Source organism: Mycetomoellerius zeteki, unplaced genomic scaffold (genome assembly GCF_001594055.1).
Source record: "Mycetomoellerius zeteki isolate Tzet28-1 unplaced genomic scaffold, Tzet1.0 scaffold241, whole genome shotgun sequence".
Lineage (NCBI taxonomy): Eukaryota > Metazoa > Arthropoda > Insecta > Hymenoptera > Formicidae > Mycetomoellerius > Mycetomoellerius zeteki.
This window is the reverse complement of record NW_017257218.1, coordinates 422,840-442,332: the sequence shown is the minus strand read 5'-3', so window position 1 is coordinate 442,332 and position 19,493 is coordinate 422,840. Positions and strand designations below refer to the sequence as shown.

Genomic DNA, 19,493 nt, shown 5'->3' with positions numbered 1-19,493 from the left:
ATTATGCATTATGCGTTATGCAAGAGTCTGTGCTGCGGCCATTAATCTCAAGCAATGGCTGCGTTCAGCAGACTCAACAGTTTTGCAACCGTTTTATGATTGTCTGCTGAGATAGGACCATTCTTCTAGATCTAAAAGTATGATCCAATCAGCTCGAAGGAAACTTCCAATAGTTGCAAAACGAACGTTCTGCTGAACGCAGCCATTGTCTTAAGATGCTAATACGGTTCTCTGATTGGTTCATGTGCTAACTTAAGACCATCTCGAATCTTGAGCAATGTCTATGGATTCCGCCCTAGAGGTGTGGTTTGGTCAAACTGCACACACCACAGGTCTGTTCGCGTTGTTTGCACTCTTGCACTCAGCATCTTCGCTTTCTCTCTTTTCAACGCCCAAATATGTATCTATCTCATTTTAAGTTCAAGAATTTTGGGGAATTTCAAACAATGCGAACAGACCTCATGTGATCTTTCTACCATTTTGGCTGTATTCCAAAATTTACCAGTACTAAAAAACATGAACAATAGATTTTCAATACTGGCAAATTTTAGAACACAGCCTAAATAATACATAAATTAAACATTCATACATATTTTTTTGGTCATAAATAAACTATTACTAATTACAATTAAAAAACATTTATTTACATATTTGACGGCTTTATTTTTCTAAATAAAGTACGTAAATGCACAAATTTCGCCGTGTTTCATACCAAAATGGAGGTGAATTTGCGATATTTAATAAATCTAGTGACTTTAGCTGAGAATTTTCTAGATTAACTGAATTCTTAGCACTTTCCTTTTCGGTTCATCGACTGTTTCTATTTTGACTTGAGGTAGTGGATAATGGCTTTTTAGATACACTTTTATATACATATGATACATTAATTCACATATATCATTAAGGGAATACTGGAGCCGCCTGTATTATCGATAAAACTAGCGTTTTTAATGTTTTTGTTCCTGTTGAATGGTTCTTCGTAATGGTTTCACAGAATAAAAATTCCTTTTCCACAATTAAAATATACATGCTAATGTATTTGTCGCTGGTGTATTTTGTGTTCAAAGCTAGAAAAATGAAAAAATACAAATTTCTTTATTCATTTTACCTATAGCGTTGGTCGCTATACTGAGATAAAAATAGATAAAGAAATCTGTAATTTTTTATTTTTTCCAACTTTGAACACAAAATACACCAGCGACAAATACATTAGCATGTATATTTTAATCGTGGAAAAGGAATTTTTATTCTGTGAAACCATTACGAAGAAATTCGACAGGAACAAAAACATCAAAAACGCTAGTTTTATCGGTAATACAGGTAGCTCCAGCATCCCCTTAACTTTCATTTTGTTAATAAATAATTTATATGTTACTGCCCTGTGTTAGCTTTTATTGGCTTTTGTTCTTTTTAGATTTATTCGTCGGAGCCTATAACTTTATTGTCTTATTATTGTTATACAATTTTGTTAATGTTACATACATTTATTCTAAAAAGAATTAAGTAACACAATAGATTCATTAAGCCAAAAAAATATTATCTATATTCAATGATTTCTATAGATATCTTGTGTCATCTTTGTAGCCGTACTGTTTTTAAACATGGCTGGCCATACCTATTTACAGCCTCTTCAAGGAAAGCGTTCTCCATTTGCCTCACAATTTCATTAAAAAATAAATTTGACAAATGAGAATAAATGGTAGACTTAAACTCGAAAGACAAGGAGAAGTCGATTACACATGTTTCTAGATTATTTTTCAGTCCAGGACTAAACAACCACAAGGTATCTAAATGATGAAACAATCTGCCATCCTTACATTCAGCTTTAACTAGCCTTGGATATACTGTAGTCACCATTGAAGTATAATTTTCATTTATAGGTGGAAACCCAATTACTAAATTGGCCTTCAAGAAGTCTTTGGTTTTCAAAGTAATTTCAGATTTTTTGCAAAAGGGTAAAAAATTTTTATAATTTCCTACATCAGCAACTACGTAGTACATTTTCTCCATTGAAAAGCTAAAGAACAAAAAAATTTGGATACTTGGAGATATATTCTATAATAAAAACATACAATTTATAATATACATATACATATGAATCACTAAATAGGTCTGTTCTTTTTAGCTAAACTTGTTGCATAACACTCATCTTTTTCTCTTTTTTCTGTCTACTGTGAAAAAACAAGGGGAAAAATGAATTATGCAATAAGATCAATTAGAAAGAACAGGCTTAATATGTCAAAATATAAGTAAAACAGATTGTAGTAAATATAAATATCACTTTAAATATTATTTAATATAGTATAAAATAAAATAAATTAAAATAAAAGAATTTTTAAAAAATCTTTTTCTATCTATTCTTATTACCCCACTAATTTGCGACCTTCGTATTCTTTGGTTTTATGATTTGCTCGTGTTCTATACATTCGCCACAAATTCCATTTAGAAGAATCATATTTCCATGGCAATGTTAATTGTGTCAGGATCAATGCGTGCCTAAAATGTTTTTACAAACTGGTAAAATGTTTTTACAGTTTAGCATTCTGTGGCTCAAAAATTAAAATTAAAATTGCGCTTACTCGATGCGTTTTTGCATGAAGTGAAAGAATCTAGTAGAAATAAGCATTGCTCTGCCCCACGAACCAAGATATTAATCGTTAAAGTTAACGATTATTAGAGTTAGGAAATAGGTGAGCTGCAGTCACATTTTCATGCTTTATAGCCACATACATGTACGTTTTAGGTATTTCTTGCTGTTTTAGGTACTTTTCTGTTTTAGAAATAAAAATTATATAAGAAAATAATTTTTGCTTTTAAAGCAGAGAATTTGTATAATTAAAATAAAAAATATTTATTCTAGCCTCACTTACATGTCTCGTGTCCCTCTATGCTATCGATGTGACAGATTTCCTAACCTGAATAGTCATCAACTTTAACGAATAACATCTCTGTTCTCGGATATCTCGGGGCACAGCGCGACGCCAAATTCTTTCGTTTCGTGCAAAAACACCTCGAATAAACCTAATTTTATTAATTTTTGCGCGTGCTAAACTGTATAATTAAAATTACATAAAATACATTACCTATGCATATCAAGCGTAAAATATTCAATTATGTTACAATATTCGACAATGCACGTTTAGCTTCAGCCTCTCAGGGTGAAATCACACGGTGCGGAAAAAGACCTCGGAATAGAGAATGCGTCGTTGAAGCAACCAATCAACGCTATTCAGCGCTATTCGGAATAGAGCGGGGAGCACAGACTCTTGCATAACACGTAATGCATAAGAAAATGTACCAATCAAAGCCCTCCGTTTTCTTCCTTTCCATGAAATAAAGAATTCTGATTGATTGAATTTCTTATGCATTACATGTTATGCGTTATGCAAAAGTCTGTGCTCCCCGCTTAGCGCTGATTACTTGCTTCAATGGGCGCATTCAGCGGACTCAATAGTTGAGTGAGCGCTTGCTGTTATTGGTGTATTCTTTTAGCTCATCCAATCAGAATTTTAGATCTAGAAGAATACATCAATAGCAGCGGCGCTCACTCAACTGTTGAGTCTGCTGAATGCGTCCAATGACACATTCTCTATTCCGCAATCTTTTTCCGCACCATGTGATTTCACCCTCAAGCTGCGTTCCATTACACGCATGATGTATTTACATAATGCATCATTTATCCTTGTTTAACAATCGGTGAATAAAAAAGATAAAAGATGCATCATGCGCATCGTGTATGAAACGGAACGCAGCTTGAAGCCCATGGCACATACAAAAACGTAAGGCCGTAATACGTAAGCAGTAAAGAAATCGTAAGATTGGATTCGCTACTGGCCTTACGGTCTCTATCGTGATTGGCCAATTCGCTTACTGATTATGTCTTACGGCCTTACGTTTTTGTATGTGCCATGGGCTTCAGGCTCTCACATATCAAAACCTCATAGAACCTAAAAATAGAGCTAACGTCATTCTACCTTTCTATCACATTCTAATTTTTAAGCGAGGAGCACAGTCAAGATCATCACACGTACAAAAATTTTAATCGGAATCGTAAGGTCGCAAGCAAATCGACCAATCACAATCAAAATTAAGATCTCCCGTTTTTAAACGTTTGACTGTGATTGGCCGATTTGTTTACGGTCTTACGATTACGACTAAAATTTTTGCACGTGTGATGGCCTTTAAGGCCTAAAAGGTTGCAACATTTTTTTTAAACCTCAAATTTATGCCGTCTACAATTTGTGAAGTAAGCTTGATTTAAGAAGTAAGAGTAAAAAATTGACTAATCACAGTCGATTGTGAAAAGAATAATCGCCTGTGATTGGTCAATTTCTTACTCTTACTTCTTAAATCAAGCTTACTACTGTATTGTAGACGGGCCTTAACAGTAGGGTTTTAAGCCTTAAGCCATAAGAAATGGGCAAATTACAGTCGATTATTCCCCTCGGATTCGACTGTAATTGGTCAATTTCTTATGGCTTAAGTCTTAAAACACCTAATGTAGATCCGGACTTAACCGTAATAATGAGGGTCTCTACTTAACCAAACTTACTTAGCATATGCTGGATTCACACTGCATCCGATTTTCGTCGTACGAGGCTCTGCAACCAATCAGAAAACAGGATTCCGATGAATTTTGCTTTGTATTATCGGAATCCTGTTTTCTGATTGGATGCAGAGCATTGTACGACGAAAATCGGATGCAGTGTGAATCCAGCAATTAGGCTGCGGTTCACTTGACGCTACAAACGCTTCGAAGCATTCTTTGATTAGTCAATTCGTAAAACTCTATTCTTTGAAGCGTTTGTAACGTCAAGTGGACCGTAGCCTAAGCTGCATAAGCATGAGACCGCTGAACCAATGAGCATCTTATGTAAATCAATATGGCGACGTTATGGTGAACGCTCATTGGTCCAACAATCTCATGCTTATGCTGTGTTCCCCCGGATCTACAATAGGGTTTTAAGCCTAAAGCCATAAGAAATGGGCAAATCACAGTCGATTATTCCCCTCGGATTCGATTGTAATTGGTCAATTTCTTACGGCTTAAGGCTTAAAACCCTATTGTTGATCCGGGGTTATGCATTTCATGTGTGACAGGCTCTACTGTCTTACGTTTTTGTGTGCAGTGTGCCATCATGCTACGGACTATTTTTCCATCATGAACGGAATGCAACCCTTGCGTTTAAAGTGCTTTCAAGTTCGAATCATGCAGAATTTAACCAAGTACTCGAAGCGATATTATATGGCGCCAAGTCGGATATTTAATTTCCCATCCAAAAGAATTTATTTTCCAAATGAAAAACTTGTTTACAACGTTCAATACTTGAATTACGCGCACAATAATAGAGCTCATAGGTTATTTCTTTCTATGTCTTATCATGTAAGTATCAACATGTTCTGTGATCTTTTATTCTGATTTCTATTTATTTAGCTAATTAATTTTTAATTTGTCTCAAAAAGCAAACTGCCCGGAATATGACAACAGATTGGCAGCAGTTCAGATATTGCAATAGATCATGTGTTTGCATTTAAAAATATCATATTTCAAAGCATTACCAAAAATATAAAAGTTTGATAAAACGTTCTGTTACTATGTGTGAATGCTGTGTAAAATTTGAATACAATTCTTTTATTGATGTAAGTTATTTAATTTTTTTATTTGTCTTGGTTCTTATGTAAAATTGCAGTAGTACATACTTATTTGCAAATTTGATGAGGTCGTAGCATTAGGAATTAAATCACATTTTTCATATATGCTAATAAAACTTAAATAAATATCTTGTTCATTTGGATCTACTTACTTGTTTCAAAGTCATTTGCCTAAAATTGCAGCTAAATATGAGGCCTGTTCTTTTTAGCTTCTTTTTTTCTTATCTTGCAGAGTTCATTTTTTAATTTTTTTTTCTAAAGAAAATAAGATTTCAGCGAAAAAGAACAGACCTATAATAATTGCGCTATAAAAAGTTAAATTATTAAATTATTATTTATATATATCATAATTAAATGTTTATTATAACGTTGAAAATTATTCGTTTTGTTTTTTACAGTTGATTTTATCACATATTTAATATTTATAACAAAAATTTTTTATTAATATTAGTTAATATTGTACAGCTAAAACATTCTTAAACTCTTATTAATCAGCACAGCAGAATTTGTGATATAATCTATGGTTTGTTTTCTGTTCCTGTACTATACTGCATTAGAACTCTCTTTCTTGTTTTTGACACATATGTTGAAATAAACTCTTAATAAAAAAATTTTACTTCTCTTATGTAAAGATTAGTTAAGTTTATTTAAATCTTGTTTTATAAATAGAAAATTTAATTAGAACAATATTTCAAGTAGATAAGAAGAATTAAGGCAAGAATACAATCAGAACAAATAACTTGATGTTACAATATCAGATTGTAGAAGTAGTTTTAAATACAATATTAAATCAATTAAGTAATAGAGATAGTAGTACATGAAAGTTTTACAATAAGTATGTGTTATTTTAAACTTATCTGAACGAACAGAACTATCGCTATTGCAAGACCACACAATTTCTATGACCGCTTGATACCGAAGTTCGCCGGAAAAATGAAAGGGACAAGCGAGCAACAACAATATTCAAATTTCTCAAAACGATATAAGAAAGCAATTCAACGCCATCTCTGGCAATCAGCCTGATGCAATTACCGATTGTAAATAAAATTCTTATTTCAACAATAAGCATAAAACACGCACACGCACACGCACACACGCACACACGTACCGCACACACACGCACACGCACACACACACACACCAAACATATATACCTTTATCTCACTTTAAGTTGTAAAAGTATACACTAGTTCAATCACAGAAAACAGACCTCCAATTAACAGATTAGCCCTGTTCTTTTTGGCTGAATTTTTGCACCAGTTCATCTTTCTTCCTTTTCTCTCCAAAAAGAAGAACAGGCCTATTGTTGATAAAAGTCAAGTAGAATCGATTCATCATTTCATATATATATATATATATATATTAAAATGGAATCATTTAAATAGTAATGAAAGGGAGGGAGGGAGCAGAGTTTGTGTTCAATTTCTGCGGTCAATCCATTACATTCTGTTAGATTCTTTATATTTTTGCTGACATCCTATTGACAAAATTTGTAGCAGATACTTCCAAAATCTGTTTTTGACAGATTTGGCTATTCCAGTGTAATAATCAGACTGATCGATCTTTATATAGATATAATATGGATGTGTTTGACAGAAAAGAAAGTCATTAATGAGAATATGCCTCTACATAATCAAGTTTGTTTGGAAACAGATTTACAAAGCGCATCTGTTGCAAATTTTGTCAGAAAAAATCTAATAAAAGTAGCGAAATTTACTAATATAGAATATGATGGTAGATCATGGTAGATTGAATGCAAATATCGAGCAAAGTCTATCATTTCACAATTTAAATAATATATTTTATTAAAATGTAAAATTTTATTTTACAAAAAAAAAAGATACATTCTGTCTGATTTCTGCTGGTAATCTGTTGTAAGATTATATCAGCAGTCTGTAGCAGAACACAAGCTTAATGCAAATGCAACTGCCAATCTGTCGTAATATTCTATTTGAATCTGATTGCAAACTGCTAGCTTTCTGTTAATAATTTGCTGGATTTGTTTTTAGGCTTATAAGAAAATTCGTAAAGAATTTCATACTGAGCAGTCGACATTGATGTGCAGTAGTAAATTTAGCTTTTCTCCAAGATTTAATAGTATCAGATATTTTAATACTACATGTAGTAACTCCAATAAACAATCACCAAAGAAATCAGGCGTAGAAAATTCAGGCAAGAAGCCTGACGAAAATGAAGATATGAAATCAGTTCTCACTAAGCTCTCCATGTGGCTTATGGTTGTGTATGTTACCCTAATTGCATTGAAATACCAGATGGAAGCATACTCAAATTCAGAAGTAAGTTTTTTATCAACAATCATTTGTCATAGAAATTATTTAAAAAGTATTAAGTATTACAATGTTTGCATAGCCCTCAGCTTCTGTCTCCTGGAATGAATTTGTATACGACATGTTGAATAAAGGAGAAGTCGAAGCGATTATTGTAAATCCTACTATTGAGCATGTTATAATTGTGGTGCATGATGGTGCTATTATTAAAGGAAAAAGAAGCCTGTACAAGAGATACGATATGGCTGTTCCAAGTATTGAAAATTTTGAAGAGAAACTGAGGAAGGTAGAAAAAAATCTTGGTATAAAAGCAGGTAAATAAATCATTTGCAAAGTATTAACAAACACCATGCGCTAGAGTGATAATCTTTTAATAAAATGTTTTAGGCCAAGGAGTACAAGTAATTTATGAAAGGAAGATAGAATATATAGCGAGTATCATAAGACTTGTATTTGTTGCGTTGATAGCCGCCGTTGCTTTTAGTTTTGTGAGAAAACGTTTCTCTTTTAAACCTTTCGAAATTATTTCACAAATGAAACAGGCAAAATTTACTCTAGTCGAACCGTTGATGGAAAAGGGTAAAGGTGTCCGTTTTAAGGATGTAGCTGGATTAAAGGAAGCTAAAATAGAAGTAATGGAGTTTGTCGATTATCTGAAAAAACCAGAACGATATAAATTACTAGGTGCTAAAATACCACAAGGCAAGTGCAACAAAACAAACACATACATATTTATATATAAATAAAACATTCTAAGTTTAGGCCATAAATTGAATTCTAAAAATATCCTATTTTCAGGTGTTTTACTTTTGGGACCTCCTGGGTGCGGTAAAACATTACTGGCTAAAGCTGTGGCAACTGAAGCGAGTGTTCCTTTCCTATCTATGAATGGCTCCGAGTTTATTGAGGTATTCGGTGGTTTAGGTGCTGCTCGCGTCAGAGATTTATTTAAAGAGGCTAAAAAGAGGTTTGTCTGTTTTTTCCTTAAATTTATTTTAATGATTATTTTAATGACTTTAATATTTGCTTTAATTCCTTAGAGCACCAAGTATCATATACATCGATGAAATTGACGCAATTGGCAAAAACCGTTCAGAAAGCTCATTTGGAATTGGTGACCGTGAATCTGAACGAACATTGAATCAACTTTTAGTCGAAATGGATGGGATGATAGCAAAAGAAAATGTCATTATATTAGCCTCAACAAATAGGGCAGATGTATTGGACAAGGCATTATTAAGACCTGGCAGATTTGATCGACACATTTTAATCGATCTTCCCACGTTGGAGGAAAGACAGCAGATCTTCGAGACTCATCTAAAACAAATATCTCTAGAAGACAAACCTTCAAAATATTCGAGATATTTGGCTTTTCTTACACCCGGTTTCAGTGGTATTGCATTTATCTATAAAAAGAGCTTTATACAAACTATTTCAATAATTGCACGAATAAATAATGTTTCAGGTGCTGACATAGCAAATGTTTGTAACGAAGCCGCACTACATGCTGCGAGGGATAAGAAGAAACAAGTAGACAGTAACGATCTTACATATGCGATTGACAGAACGATTGGTGGTTTGGCAAAGAGAAATAATCCGTTAACACCTTCCACGAAACGCATCGTCGCCTATCACGAGGCTGGTCATGCGTTAGTAGGATGGTTAATGGAACATACCGATGCCTTGCTCAAAGTAACGATAGTGCCGCGAACAAATTTAAAACTGGGATTTGCACAATATACTCAATCCGATCAGAAGCTCTATAGTAAAGAGCAACTCTTTGAACGTATGTGTATGACATTAGGTGGTCGAGTCGCGGAATATGTGACATTCGATAAAATATCGACGGGCGCCGAAAATGATTTGAAGGCTGTGACAAAAACGGCATATCTTCAGGTCCGACAATTTGGAATGAGTCCAGCTGTGGGTTTAGTTTCTTTCGACGAAGAACGTATTGACACGGTATGAAATAATATTTCTGTGTGAACATTATATGTTTTCTAACATTATATTTGCGAGCATGTTTAATTTCTCTTTTTTAGAAAAAGAAGCCATACAGTAAAAAATTAGCAAATTTAATGGACGCCGAAGTAAGAAGAATAATAGGCGAAGCATATGAACAAACTCAACAATTGCTTTTGGATAACAAAGACAAATTAGACATAGTACGTATATTTGGACATACATTTAGGATTATAATTAAACAATATCGCATAAATTTGCATGAATAAAATATTTGATAAATTCTTGTTTAAGGAAGCCTCTCCAATTATCTTCGTCTTGATATATGTTGTCAAGATTATAACATTGGCTGCGTTCAGCAGAGGAAGCATCTTTGCAGCTGTTGTAAAATTCTTTAATATGAATGGTTTATACATTTAGATCCGTAAGGAACCAAAAGCAAGAACCAATCGTATTCAAGAATCTTATAACAGTTGCAAAGCTGCTTTTTCTGCTGAACGCAGCCATTGAGTAACATTCAAAAGATTTTACCCATTACTGGTTGTTTTTATATTAAAAAGTTATTAACAAAAGAAGTTTCGAAATTAGTTTTCTGACACCATGTATGTATTGAATATATCTGTTAAATTAAATATATTTAGTTAAATATACCTATTATATTAAATATATATTGTTTCATACAAGCACCATTAGAGGAGTATCAGACCACAGGTTGACAATTATGATTGAAGGTTGTCCGGTTCTATTTCAACCAATTATGATGGACTTACTACATCGTGATTGGTTTAGTAGAACCGGTAAATCGTTAATCGCAATTGTCAATCCGTAGTCTGATATGAGCATTACTGGGTTCCGGAGGAAGCATGTAATCTCCAGGATGCAGTACACTCAGGTGAGAAGAGGGACAGTCCATCTTTCTTCTTGCCAATTTATATTAGTAACTTTTAATTGACAAAAATATAACAAGAATTAAAAATATGTGATTAAAAAAAAGAATATGAATATGTATTATCGGTAGCAATATGTGCTATGGCTTTGCTTATAGTATGCATGATATGCCCTTACTTTATTCAATCTTTTCAGTTTTCATTATTTTTAGTATATTATAGATTAATCTATATTTAGTAAGGCGATGATTTAATAGATATCAGGAAACACGGTAGTAGACTCGGTGCTGTATTCAATATACGCTCTTTCCTTGCATAGGGACCTGTCTTGATTTTTTCAATTTTCATTATTTTTAGTATGTTGTAGATTCATTCAATAAGGTGAAGATTTAATTTAATACATAAATGGTCATGCACATTTATACAAAAACGCAAAGCGAGGTTTTACATAGGTTAACAATCAAAAATCATCTATTTTAAAAACTTTTGTTAATAACTTTAATAAACAACTAAAACCTTTTGAATGTCATAATTATGACCTTGACACAAAGTCAAGGTAGAGGGAATTCTTTAACAATTGTTTTACTAAATATTTTTATTGAGCACAGCTTGCAGAAGCTCTATTGAAGAGAGAAACATTATTCTATGACGACGTGGAAAAATTAATTGGACCGCCACCCTATGGAAAGAAGCGACTTGTAGAACCATCAGAATTTGAAAATTCTGATCCAGCTAGAGAATCCCCCTCGGTAGAGAGAGAACCTGTAGAGTGAGAAACATATTTAAATTTTTTATATAGATATTTATATTCTGTATAGAAATTAGTAAGAGATAAAATATATTGAATATATTAAACCATTTTTTAAATAAATTTTATAGATTTGTAAAATACCTTTTGTTACACACACACACACACACACACACACACACACACACACACACACTTTTTTCACGCACACGCACACGCACACGCACACGCACACGCACACGCACACGCACGCACGCACGCACGCACGTACACTATGCACATTCTTTATTCATGTATCATGCATCACATCTAATTTCTGTGGCCTAAAACTAAATTTAAATAGTGGTAATAATTAAAATCATGGAAATGGAAGAATTATATTTTTATTTCATTATTTAAATAGAAATAAAGTTTTGCTATGACACATACATAGTTGAAAAATATAGGAAATGTAGATTTAAAAAATTGTTAAATCTAAAATGCTTCATATGGTGATTAGTATTTTTCTAATTTTTTTTCAATAAAAATAGATACACGTACTTTTCTCTTTAAATATATGTATATATTGTGTATGAATAACTAAAATATACTTTATGTCGAAAAATTAAACATTATTTTGAACTTTAACGGGCATTTTTGTTATGAATTTTAGAGAGATAATTACAAGATTAAATATGCAACAAAGTAGATACTTTAAGTACTTGCACTTAATTCGTTTTTATATAAGAAATATTAATATATGTCAAACATATCGCATAACAGAAGTTGCAACTCAAGCTACTTATCTGTAGTTCTTATTAATTATGAAATAATTTATATTTCGGAAAAATCATTATTTTATCGATATTAAAAAGGAAGATTAGAAATTAAATTCTAAAAAATTATTTAGATTATTTAATAATTCACATAATATTTATATTAAGATGATATAGTTAGTAGCAGTAATCATTAAATTATTTAAGAAAAGATCTATAGTTTATCGTAATACAATGTGATCAATATAATGATCAATTTTGTCAAAATAAAGTTCGGACTATATTAGTTTGTGACGTTACTTATGTACGTAGCACAGCTAAAATAAACAAAATAGAATATATTATTATACTTATAAAAAAATGTAAGGAATAACGGTAATAATACAACAATACAACTATATGTTTATGCCACACATTACTGTAGCCGGATATCTTGAATAAGCGAGATAATATTGCATATTTATCATTGGTATTATAAATTGTAGGAACAATTAGCGTTTACTCGAAATTTCGAACTAAGGATGATTTTGATTTTTTATCTGTGCCTTGCCAGGGCACTTATGGAACAAGTCAGAATGAATTCCGATCGACATTATTCCGTTTTCCTTAGAAAATACAATAAAAATCTAGAGAATAATTGAAGAACTCCGATCGGAATCGATTTCGAATAATTCTATAATATGTACCCAGTTCTTCAAGCATGCACTTCTACAGGGAATGGAAGTATTTATTATAACTGCCGTTACTTAGTTGCTTAATTACCTTGTTGTAATAACGATTTGGTAATGACGTTGCGAATTTTTTATGATGTTAATGTAACATAAGAGTTGGAACAGTCAATAGTTACTTACAATGTGTGGGAAGACATTCGTTAGTGAAAAAATAACTCGCAATTTATAACTCGCAATTTGTAACTCGTTACTTTTGAATGTAACTTGTAATGAGTAATTTTAAGGCGTTACTCGTTACTTATTACTTTTTTCAATAAGTAACGCATAATTCAATAAATAACGACAATTTAGTTTTCAAAATGACTTTCCTTGGCATAACCTCAGCGTTTAGTTAGTTATCATTACAGTCAATTATAAAAAAAATTGTAACATCATTATCAAATTATTATTATAAAAAGTAATTGGAAAAGTAACTTCCATTCTCTGCACCTCTATCACATTTAATATAACTTATTGTTTAATTATTAAATCTTTGATAACGCCATTAAGAGCTCGCTCCAAGTGTGAGCCGTCCCAATAAACTTTTCCACAATGCTCGCAGATGTAAAAAGTCTGCACATTTTTCAGTACGTTTAGTGGGACTTTATCAATTTGTATTCGCATGTTGTATCTGGTCGTACATGCGTCAATGTCAAGAGTATTTATGGACAAACGCCATGTACGATGTTCGCTATTTGTAAAATGATTATTTGGATTTCGAACAACTTCAAAATCATCGTTCGAATCGGAGTTATCAGCATTTAATGTATTGTCAGCTCGATTAGGCAATACTCGATAATTGTTTCTTCTTATAATTTTCACGAAGCTAGATCAAAATAAAATTTTTATTATATGAAATTGAAAAAAAGGAAAGAAAGATATGTATAATATGTATAATATAAATAACTCAAAATTCAATAAATTAATTCACCTTTGCATAAGATCATCCATTAGCTTCTTTGGAACTTTCACGAATTCATCAAAGTTACATATTTGACATCGGCTGAAAATATCATTCTGTGTAACCACAATACCGAAGTAATTTAAAACTTCACATAGTTGGTTGTCAGCTGTGTCGGCCATTATCCTATAGCAATTTTCCAGCGGTAGATACTGCTTAAACTAACAGAGAATATTAAAATAAGATCTAAATTAATGTTGACATAATATAAAAACAGATCTTACTTTTTCATAATTCTTGTTACGCGTTAGTAGAATCCTATTTTCGCGCATTGCCAATCTCGCGGAATCATCTCCTCCTTGATCAAATAATACATGTATGCAATCTATGCCACACATGCGCAATTTGCTGCTTAAACCACCCAACATTGAATCGCATACAACACGCCATGTATGTGCAGGGATTGAATCGCAATTCCGTCGTTGTATGGGCTCGAGTTTATTCGTATTATTTTGTCTATTTGGAGTATTTCGTCTACCTTGAATATCTTCCCATCTATCCTGTTTGTCATATCTATTATAATTATCGTGTCTACCTTGATTACCACCACGTCTACTCTGGGGATCATATTTATTATGATTATCATAATTATCATATCTTTTCTGATTGTCATATCTTCCGTTGGCTGTTTGATTCATTCTGACATTTGCTTGTTTATTCTGATTATGATTATCATATCTTCTTTGGTCATCGCGTCTTCTATCATTAACTATTTGGATTATTCTAGTATGCGCACTTCTGTCACGATTATAATTATCGTGATTATCATATCTATTGTCACTGGTTGATTCACGATATACAGATCTACTTTGATTCTGTTTATTATATCCATGTTTGAATGTAGACTTGTATTCTATACCATATTTTGGTGAAGTTCCTACTACATTCATGCGATAATTCTCATTGTCTTTATTAGGTATTGTTGGATTTGAATACATATATTTCTATAAAACAGTCAATAATGAAGTCTCTAATATGAGAGATATAATTAAATCAATGTAACATGTTTTGTTAACCTTCCATCTGCAATCTGTTTTGGCATAAGCAAAATTTCACTTTTAAATTTCTCTGAAATAAAGAGAACGGCAAAGTCTCTAGTTCCCCTTTTCTTTTAGAAGCAAGATATTTCATATCTTGCTAAAAATCTATTTGGTAGTGTTTTAATCCTGAATTTTTCCACATTTCTTGAAAGCTTACATAGTAAAAAAAAAAAACAAAAAAACTTGGACTGGACGGAGAGAATAAAAATATGATTGCAGACAGAAAGTTAAAATATTTATTCTTATACAAAAGATAATAAAAAACAAACATATTGTATATATTTAAATAAATAAATTATTCCATGGCTTTTTTTTGAAGAATAATATAGCAAAAGAAGAAATAAAGATATACATCTAACAATAAAAATAACGTTTTCCTCGTAATAAAGATAACATTTTCGTCAGATTATATGGAATGTTTTTCCATTCATCTTTAAATGAAAAAAAATTACAGTTTTTTTTTACTAGAGTTATTATGTTATGTTCATGTATTAATATAATTTGTTACAACTTATACCTTATATGCAGTTTTATTCATATTAGTCTTTGTATATGCATGCGGAATATGCTGTATTTCAGCGCAAATATCTTCAAACGGTATGGTCATATCTGCTGAATAATCTGCTAGTACATTGTATATTTCCAACAAACAATATGCATCTAGCGCTGTAACATAATAGAGACACACACACATATATGTAGTAATGGACAAAATTATATATTAATCAAATTAAATAGAAGATAGAAAAATGATTATATATATATATATATACCAACCAGCGTATATTATTTGACTTTCCCTCAATGGTCTCAATTCCCAATTTGAAAACTGATCAGACTTATCGAGTCTTTGTCCGAAACATAATTCCACAAGTTTACTTAGACTTCTGTTTGTGAAATTTGGATCACCTTTGTATGGGAAAACAAAATTGTATTCTTCTACCAATTTTCTCCATAAAAGTATCAAATCAAGATATCCTTGGCCATGTGTTTTAATGGAGGATAAGGCAGGTAAACTATTACGTATTACAGTCATGTCTTGTGCTATTCCAAATCCTATATGAAAAATTTTATTATATTATTATTAATATATAATTTTAATATCTTTCACATTTGTATTATTGAATATGTCATTAATATCATAAAATAATTAATTCTATTTCCAAGATAAGTGCAAAATATTAAGTAAAATATAATATGTATATATTGTATTAAAATATGTATTAAAATAATACAGACAATATATACTAATATTTTAGATAATTGAAAACACATACCAATCTTGATAATATCTTTATTTCCGAATAATACAAGACCAAGTTCATTCCAAAGTTCAAGTAATTTATCGCCAATAGTAGTTATATCCAGAATGTAGACGTTATCCTCAGTAGCTATTTGCATAAGTGCTAGTTCAGCTTGTTTAGTTCCTGATAAAATATATGCATTTTATTTTAATTGAATTAAAATATATTGTTCTGTAGCTTATTTATATGTTCAGGTTTTGATTATAATTACCAAAGCTAGGTTTCCACTCTAAGTCAATTCCAACTATATTAACATCCCTCAATCCGTTATCAAGGAATTCTTCGAATAATCGTCTATCATCTACTAATTTGATGTTTTCTCTCGGTAATTTTAAAACATGATAATTTACATTATCCTCATTTGGTTCCCAAGTTTTATCTCTACTTGTCGAAGCGCCCTCATTTATCCCTGCAAACTATAACATTATAGGTATTTTTCAAAATGCAAATTAAAAATATAGATAAAAACATTACGTGGTGCATTCTGTTCTTCTATATGTACAATAGCCCACGGCCATTCATCTTTAGGTATTTCGTACTCTTTTGCCCAATATAGTCCTTCTTGTGCATCATTAGCGTTAATTAACATACTTAGTAACTCTGTTTGTAATTTGGCATCGTTTCCTACTGCTTCTCTTACCATTTCTCTCCAACTGGCAATATCTACATAACAAAAACAATTGAATAAAAAAATTTTTATTTTTATGTGAGAGTAATCTTTCTAAATCATAATATAGAAAAAGTTATCTATCAAAATATAGATAGTTACTTAAACTACCATCCACATAGCGCTTATGTATAAGAAATTGCAATGCTCCTTCATTTCGTTTTGTATTTAAATGAGGGCATACATCGGGTGATAAATTATATTGCTTTATTAAACGTGCAATAAGCTTGGTTATTGGACGAATTTGTGTCAATGATATCTTAACTTCTGGTATATCATTTGTACTGAAAAAATTCACTTCAGTAAAAATCTCCATTATGTAACAATTGACATCAGACTTGGGTGTTTAATAAAAATGAATATGTTACTTACTAAACAAATTGTTCCAACATAATCTGTACGTTTTTTCCTGGTGCTATTAAATTGTCTAAATAAGTTGTCAAGGATTTTTGAACCTCTGGACAACCTATTAAAAATTTGTCAACTATTTGTAATTTATTTTGTAGTATGAGAGGTAGTAATAATATTTGTGGATCCATAAAATGACTTTGCAATTGTAACATTGCTATATATTGTGCAGCTTCTTTATATTCTTTTTCTTGTATTATATCCTGAAAAAGTATATGTATATGATGTGTGTATATACATATATATATATCTCAGGATTGGGAAACTTGTAACGCCGTTACTTTGTTGATTGTTACCTTGTTATAATATTGATTTGGTAATGACATTGTGGATTCTTTACAACAGTAGTATTAACACCAGTGTTGGAATAGTCATTTATTACTTGTAAGAGTTTGAAGGAATCATTTGTTACTGAAAAAAAAACTGCTAATTTGTGACATGTTACTTTTTACTCATTATAACGAATAACGTTACGGCGTTTCTCCTTACTTATTTTTTTTTTTAGTAAGTAATGCATAATAATGACAGATTGCTTTTCAAAATGACTTTTCCAACTTTAGCACAATCTTAATGTTTAGTTAATTAACATTACCATAATAAAAAATTGCAACATCATTATCAAATTTAATATAAAAAGTAATGGCAAAATAATGGAAAAGTAACGTTTCCAACCTTGATATATGTGTGGGTGTGTATGTGTGTACATAAATATAAAGTAGATTGTTATATTTCTAGCAACACACCTCTATTGTATGTAGGAATATATCTTTATGTTCCACAAAATCATATATAACAGATATCTTCTCTATTAACACCGTCTGTTTCATATGTTTCTGTCTTACTAATTTAAATGCTGCTAGTTTCAAATCAGGGACAAGAAATTCCTTGTATCCTTCTTTCCTTTCTTCTATCCAATTTGAAAATTCTTCTATCACTGTAATGCAATTGAAATCACAAGCCTATGATTTTAAAGAGATTAGAATTGAAGTCTATTACACACACGATATACTTTTCTCTTTCAAAATATTGTCTAACAATTACAGGAAATTATTTCTATAAATTATCAACATTGAGAAACATGTTTTTTTAATTTTTATATGTGGAAACAAGAATGCAAAATTATTTTGATTAGTTCGTATGCATTTTTTTTGTTTTCATATAATTATCTATGTCGTTGAGAGATGTATGTTCCTAATATAAATTACTACATAATACTTTTTCTATGTTAACTAAGTTAGCTATAAATTACAAAAATTATAACTGTTATATATCATATATTGTAAACATTATCTAAAATTAGGTTATAAAAAGTAGAAAAAAATAAACCTGCATATGCAAGTGACTTGCTGTTTGTCATATGATCAAAATCGGAAACATTGACCATAATTCTTAACGTGCTAAGATATGGATTTGGAGCCGTCTCGAAGTAATCCGTCAATGTTTTGCTGACACCATCGCATTTTTTCCCTATAATTGATACGATTGCACATTCAATGTACGTGATCGAGTAACAAAACGCACGAGATAAAATTAAATACTTACACAATGACCACATTCGATGCAGAGTATCGAGCCATATCTTTGTGGCTTCATCTATAGAAGAGAAAAACAACAAATCCATATCAATCTTCTGACGCCGGCTCATCGCTTGGAAATTCTTAAAGATTTTGAATTTCGTCCGTCGTTGACCAATATGTCGGCTGTCGAGAGTATAGCAAATCCCGATATTCTCGCCTTGAAAACACTCCAAAAGTCGACAATAGAGAATATCATGGAAGAACACGGATCGTAATTAAGAAACAAGAGAACAAAGAGATGATACTCATTTGACGCTACGTCGCAATATCGATAAGAAAAAACGTTGGCCGAGACTTTATCACTTTACCCACCCATGTTCGTGCCAATCGTGCCCTATCGTATCCTCTGAAGTTTGCGCCACTTTATGCTAGTAACGCTAGCGTCAGCTAGTGTTTAAAATCACTAGATTAACAAAGAGCGGAATCCATAGACGTTGCATAAGATTCGAGATGGCTTAAGTAGTGTATGAACCAATCAGAGACCGGAATCTAGTCCGGTCTTATGCTGGATTCACACTGCATCCGATTTTCGTC

The 19,493-nt window shown here is 31.6% G+C and overlaps 3 protein-coding genes across 5 annotated transcripts; 1 reads left to right on the top strand and 2 right to left on the bottom strand.

The window, feature by feature from the left end:
• Window positions 1-1,498: 1,498 nt before the first annotated feature.
• LOC108723485 (coenzyme Q-binding protein COQ10 homolog B, mitochondrial) lies at window positions 1,499-3,156 on the bottom strand. 2 transcript variants are annotated; one of them, XM_018449287.1, is made up of 5 exons: window positions 3,084-3,116; window positions 2,871-3,021; window positions 2,580-2,770; window positions 2,368-2,496; window positions 1,499-2,017 (listed from the first exon to the last, which is right to left on the bottom strand). In XM_018449287.1, exons 3-5 carry the CDS (start codon window positions 2,624-2,626, stop codon window positions 1,573-1,575), a joined length of 621 nt encoding a protein of 206 aa, XP_018304789.1. In that variant the 5' UTR covers window positions 2,627-2,770; window positions 2,871-3,021; window positions 3,084-3,116; the 3' UTR covers window positions 1,499-1,572. The 2 variants fall into 2 exon arrangements, with proteins under 2 accessions (XP_018304789.1, XP_018304790.1); XM_018449288.1 differs by lacking the exons at window positions 2,580-2,770; window positions 2,871-3,021 and having other exon boundaries at window positions 1,500-2,017; window positions 3,084-3,156.
• A 1,991-nt stretch (window positions 3,157-5,147) lies between these two features.
• On the top strand, window positions 5,148-11,615 carry Spg7 (SPG7 matrix AAA peptidase subunit, paraplegin). Its single transcript, XM_018449286.1, has 9 exons — window positions 5,148-5,383; window positions 7,662-7,949; window positions 8,023-8,254; window positions 8,328-8,642; window positions 8,739-8,907; window positions 8,981-9,333; window positions 9,406-9,902; window positions 9,983-10,105; window positions 11,398-11,615. Exons 1-9 carry the CDS (start codon window positions 5,162-5,164, stop codon window positions 11,560-11,562), a joined length of 2,364 nt encoding a protein of 787 aa, XP_018304788.1. The 5' UTR covers window positions 5,148-5,161; the 3' UTR covers window positions 11,563-11,615.
• Window positions 11,616-12,569: 954 nt separating this feature from the next.
• Window positions 12,570-19,286, bottom strand: Nbr (exonuclease mut-7 homolog). Of its 2 annotated transcripts, XM_018449298.1 has the most exons (14): window positions 18,925-19,286; window positions 18,709-18,849; window positions 18,126-18,316; window positions 17,347-17,585; window positions 17,077-17,258; window positions 16,782-16,970; window positions 16,519-16,716; window positions 16,281-16,430; window positions 15,781-16,059; window positions 15,521-15,669; window positions 14,728-14,907; window positions 14,188-14,571; window positions 13,934-14,124; window positions 12,570-13,828 (listed from the first exon to the last, which is right to left on the bottom strand). In XM_018449298.1, exons 1-14 carry the CDS (start codon window positions 19,025-19,027, stop codon window positions 13,474-13,476), a joined length of 2,931 nt encoding a protein of 976 aa, XP_018304800.1. In that variant the 5' UTR covers window positions 19,028-19,286; the 3' UTR covers window positions 12,570-13,473. The 2 variants fall into 2 exon arrangements, with proteins under 2 accessions (XP_018304800.1, XP_018304799.1); XM_018449297.1 differs by having other exon boundaries at window positions 14,188-14,907.
• Between the last annotated feature and the right edge of the window lie 207 nt (window positions 19,287-19,493).

What these genes read in the sequence shown, in the direction of transcription:
- LOC108723485 (XM_018449287.1), bottom strand. Translation starts at nt 2,626, where the DNA reads ATGCTTATTTCTACTAGATTCTTTCACTTCATGCAAAAACGCATCGA. An exon ending in TTCATGCAAAAACGCATCGA is followed by an intron (nt 2,497 to 2,579) that starts GTAAGCGCAATT and finishes AAAACATTTTAG; the next exon opens with GCACGCATTGATCCTGACAC. An exon ending in GAAGGTCGCAAATTAGTGGG is followed by an intron (nt 2,018 to 2,367) that starts GTAATAAGAATA and finishes TTTGTTCTTTAG; the next exon opens with CTTTTCAATGGAGAAAATGT.
- Spg7 (XM_018449286.1), top strand. Translation starts at nt 5,162, where the DNA reads ATGAACGGAATGCAACCCTTGCGTTTAAAGTGCTTTCAAGTTCGAATC. An exon ending in ACGAAGAACGTATTGACACG is followed by an intron (nt 9,903 to 9,982) that starts GTATGAAATAAT and finishes TCTCTTTTTTAG; the next exon opens with AAAAAGAAGCCATACAGTAA. An exon ending in ACAAAGACAAATTAGACATA is followed by an intron (nt 10,106 to 11,397) that starts GTACGTATATTT and finishes TATTGAGCACAG; the next exon opens with CTTGCAGAAGCTCTATTGAA.
- Nbr (XM_018449297.1), bottom strand. Translation starts at nt 19,027, where the DNA reads ATGAGCCGGCGTCAGAAGATTGATATGGATTTGTTGTTTTTCTCTTCT. An exon ending in AGAAGAACAGAATGCACCAC is followed by an intron (nt 16,717 to 16,781) that starts GTAATGTTTTTA and finishes TATAGTTTGCAG; the next exon opens with GGATAAATGAGGGCGCTTCG. An exon ending in GTAACAAGAATTATGAAAAA is followed by an intron (nt 14,125 to 14,187) that starts GTAAGATCTGTT and finishes ATTCTCTGTTAG; the next exon opens with TTTAAGCAGTATCTACCGCT.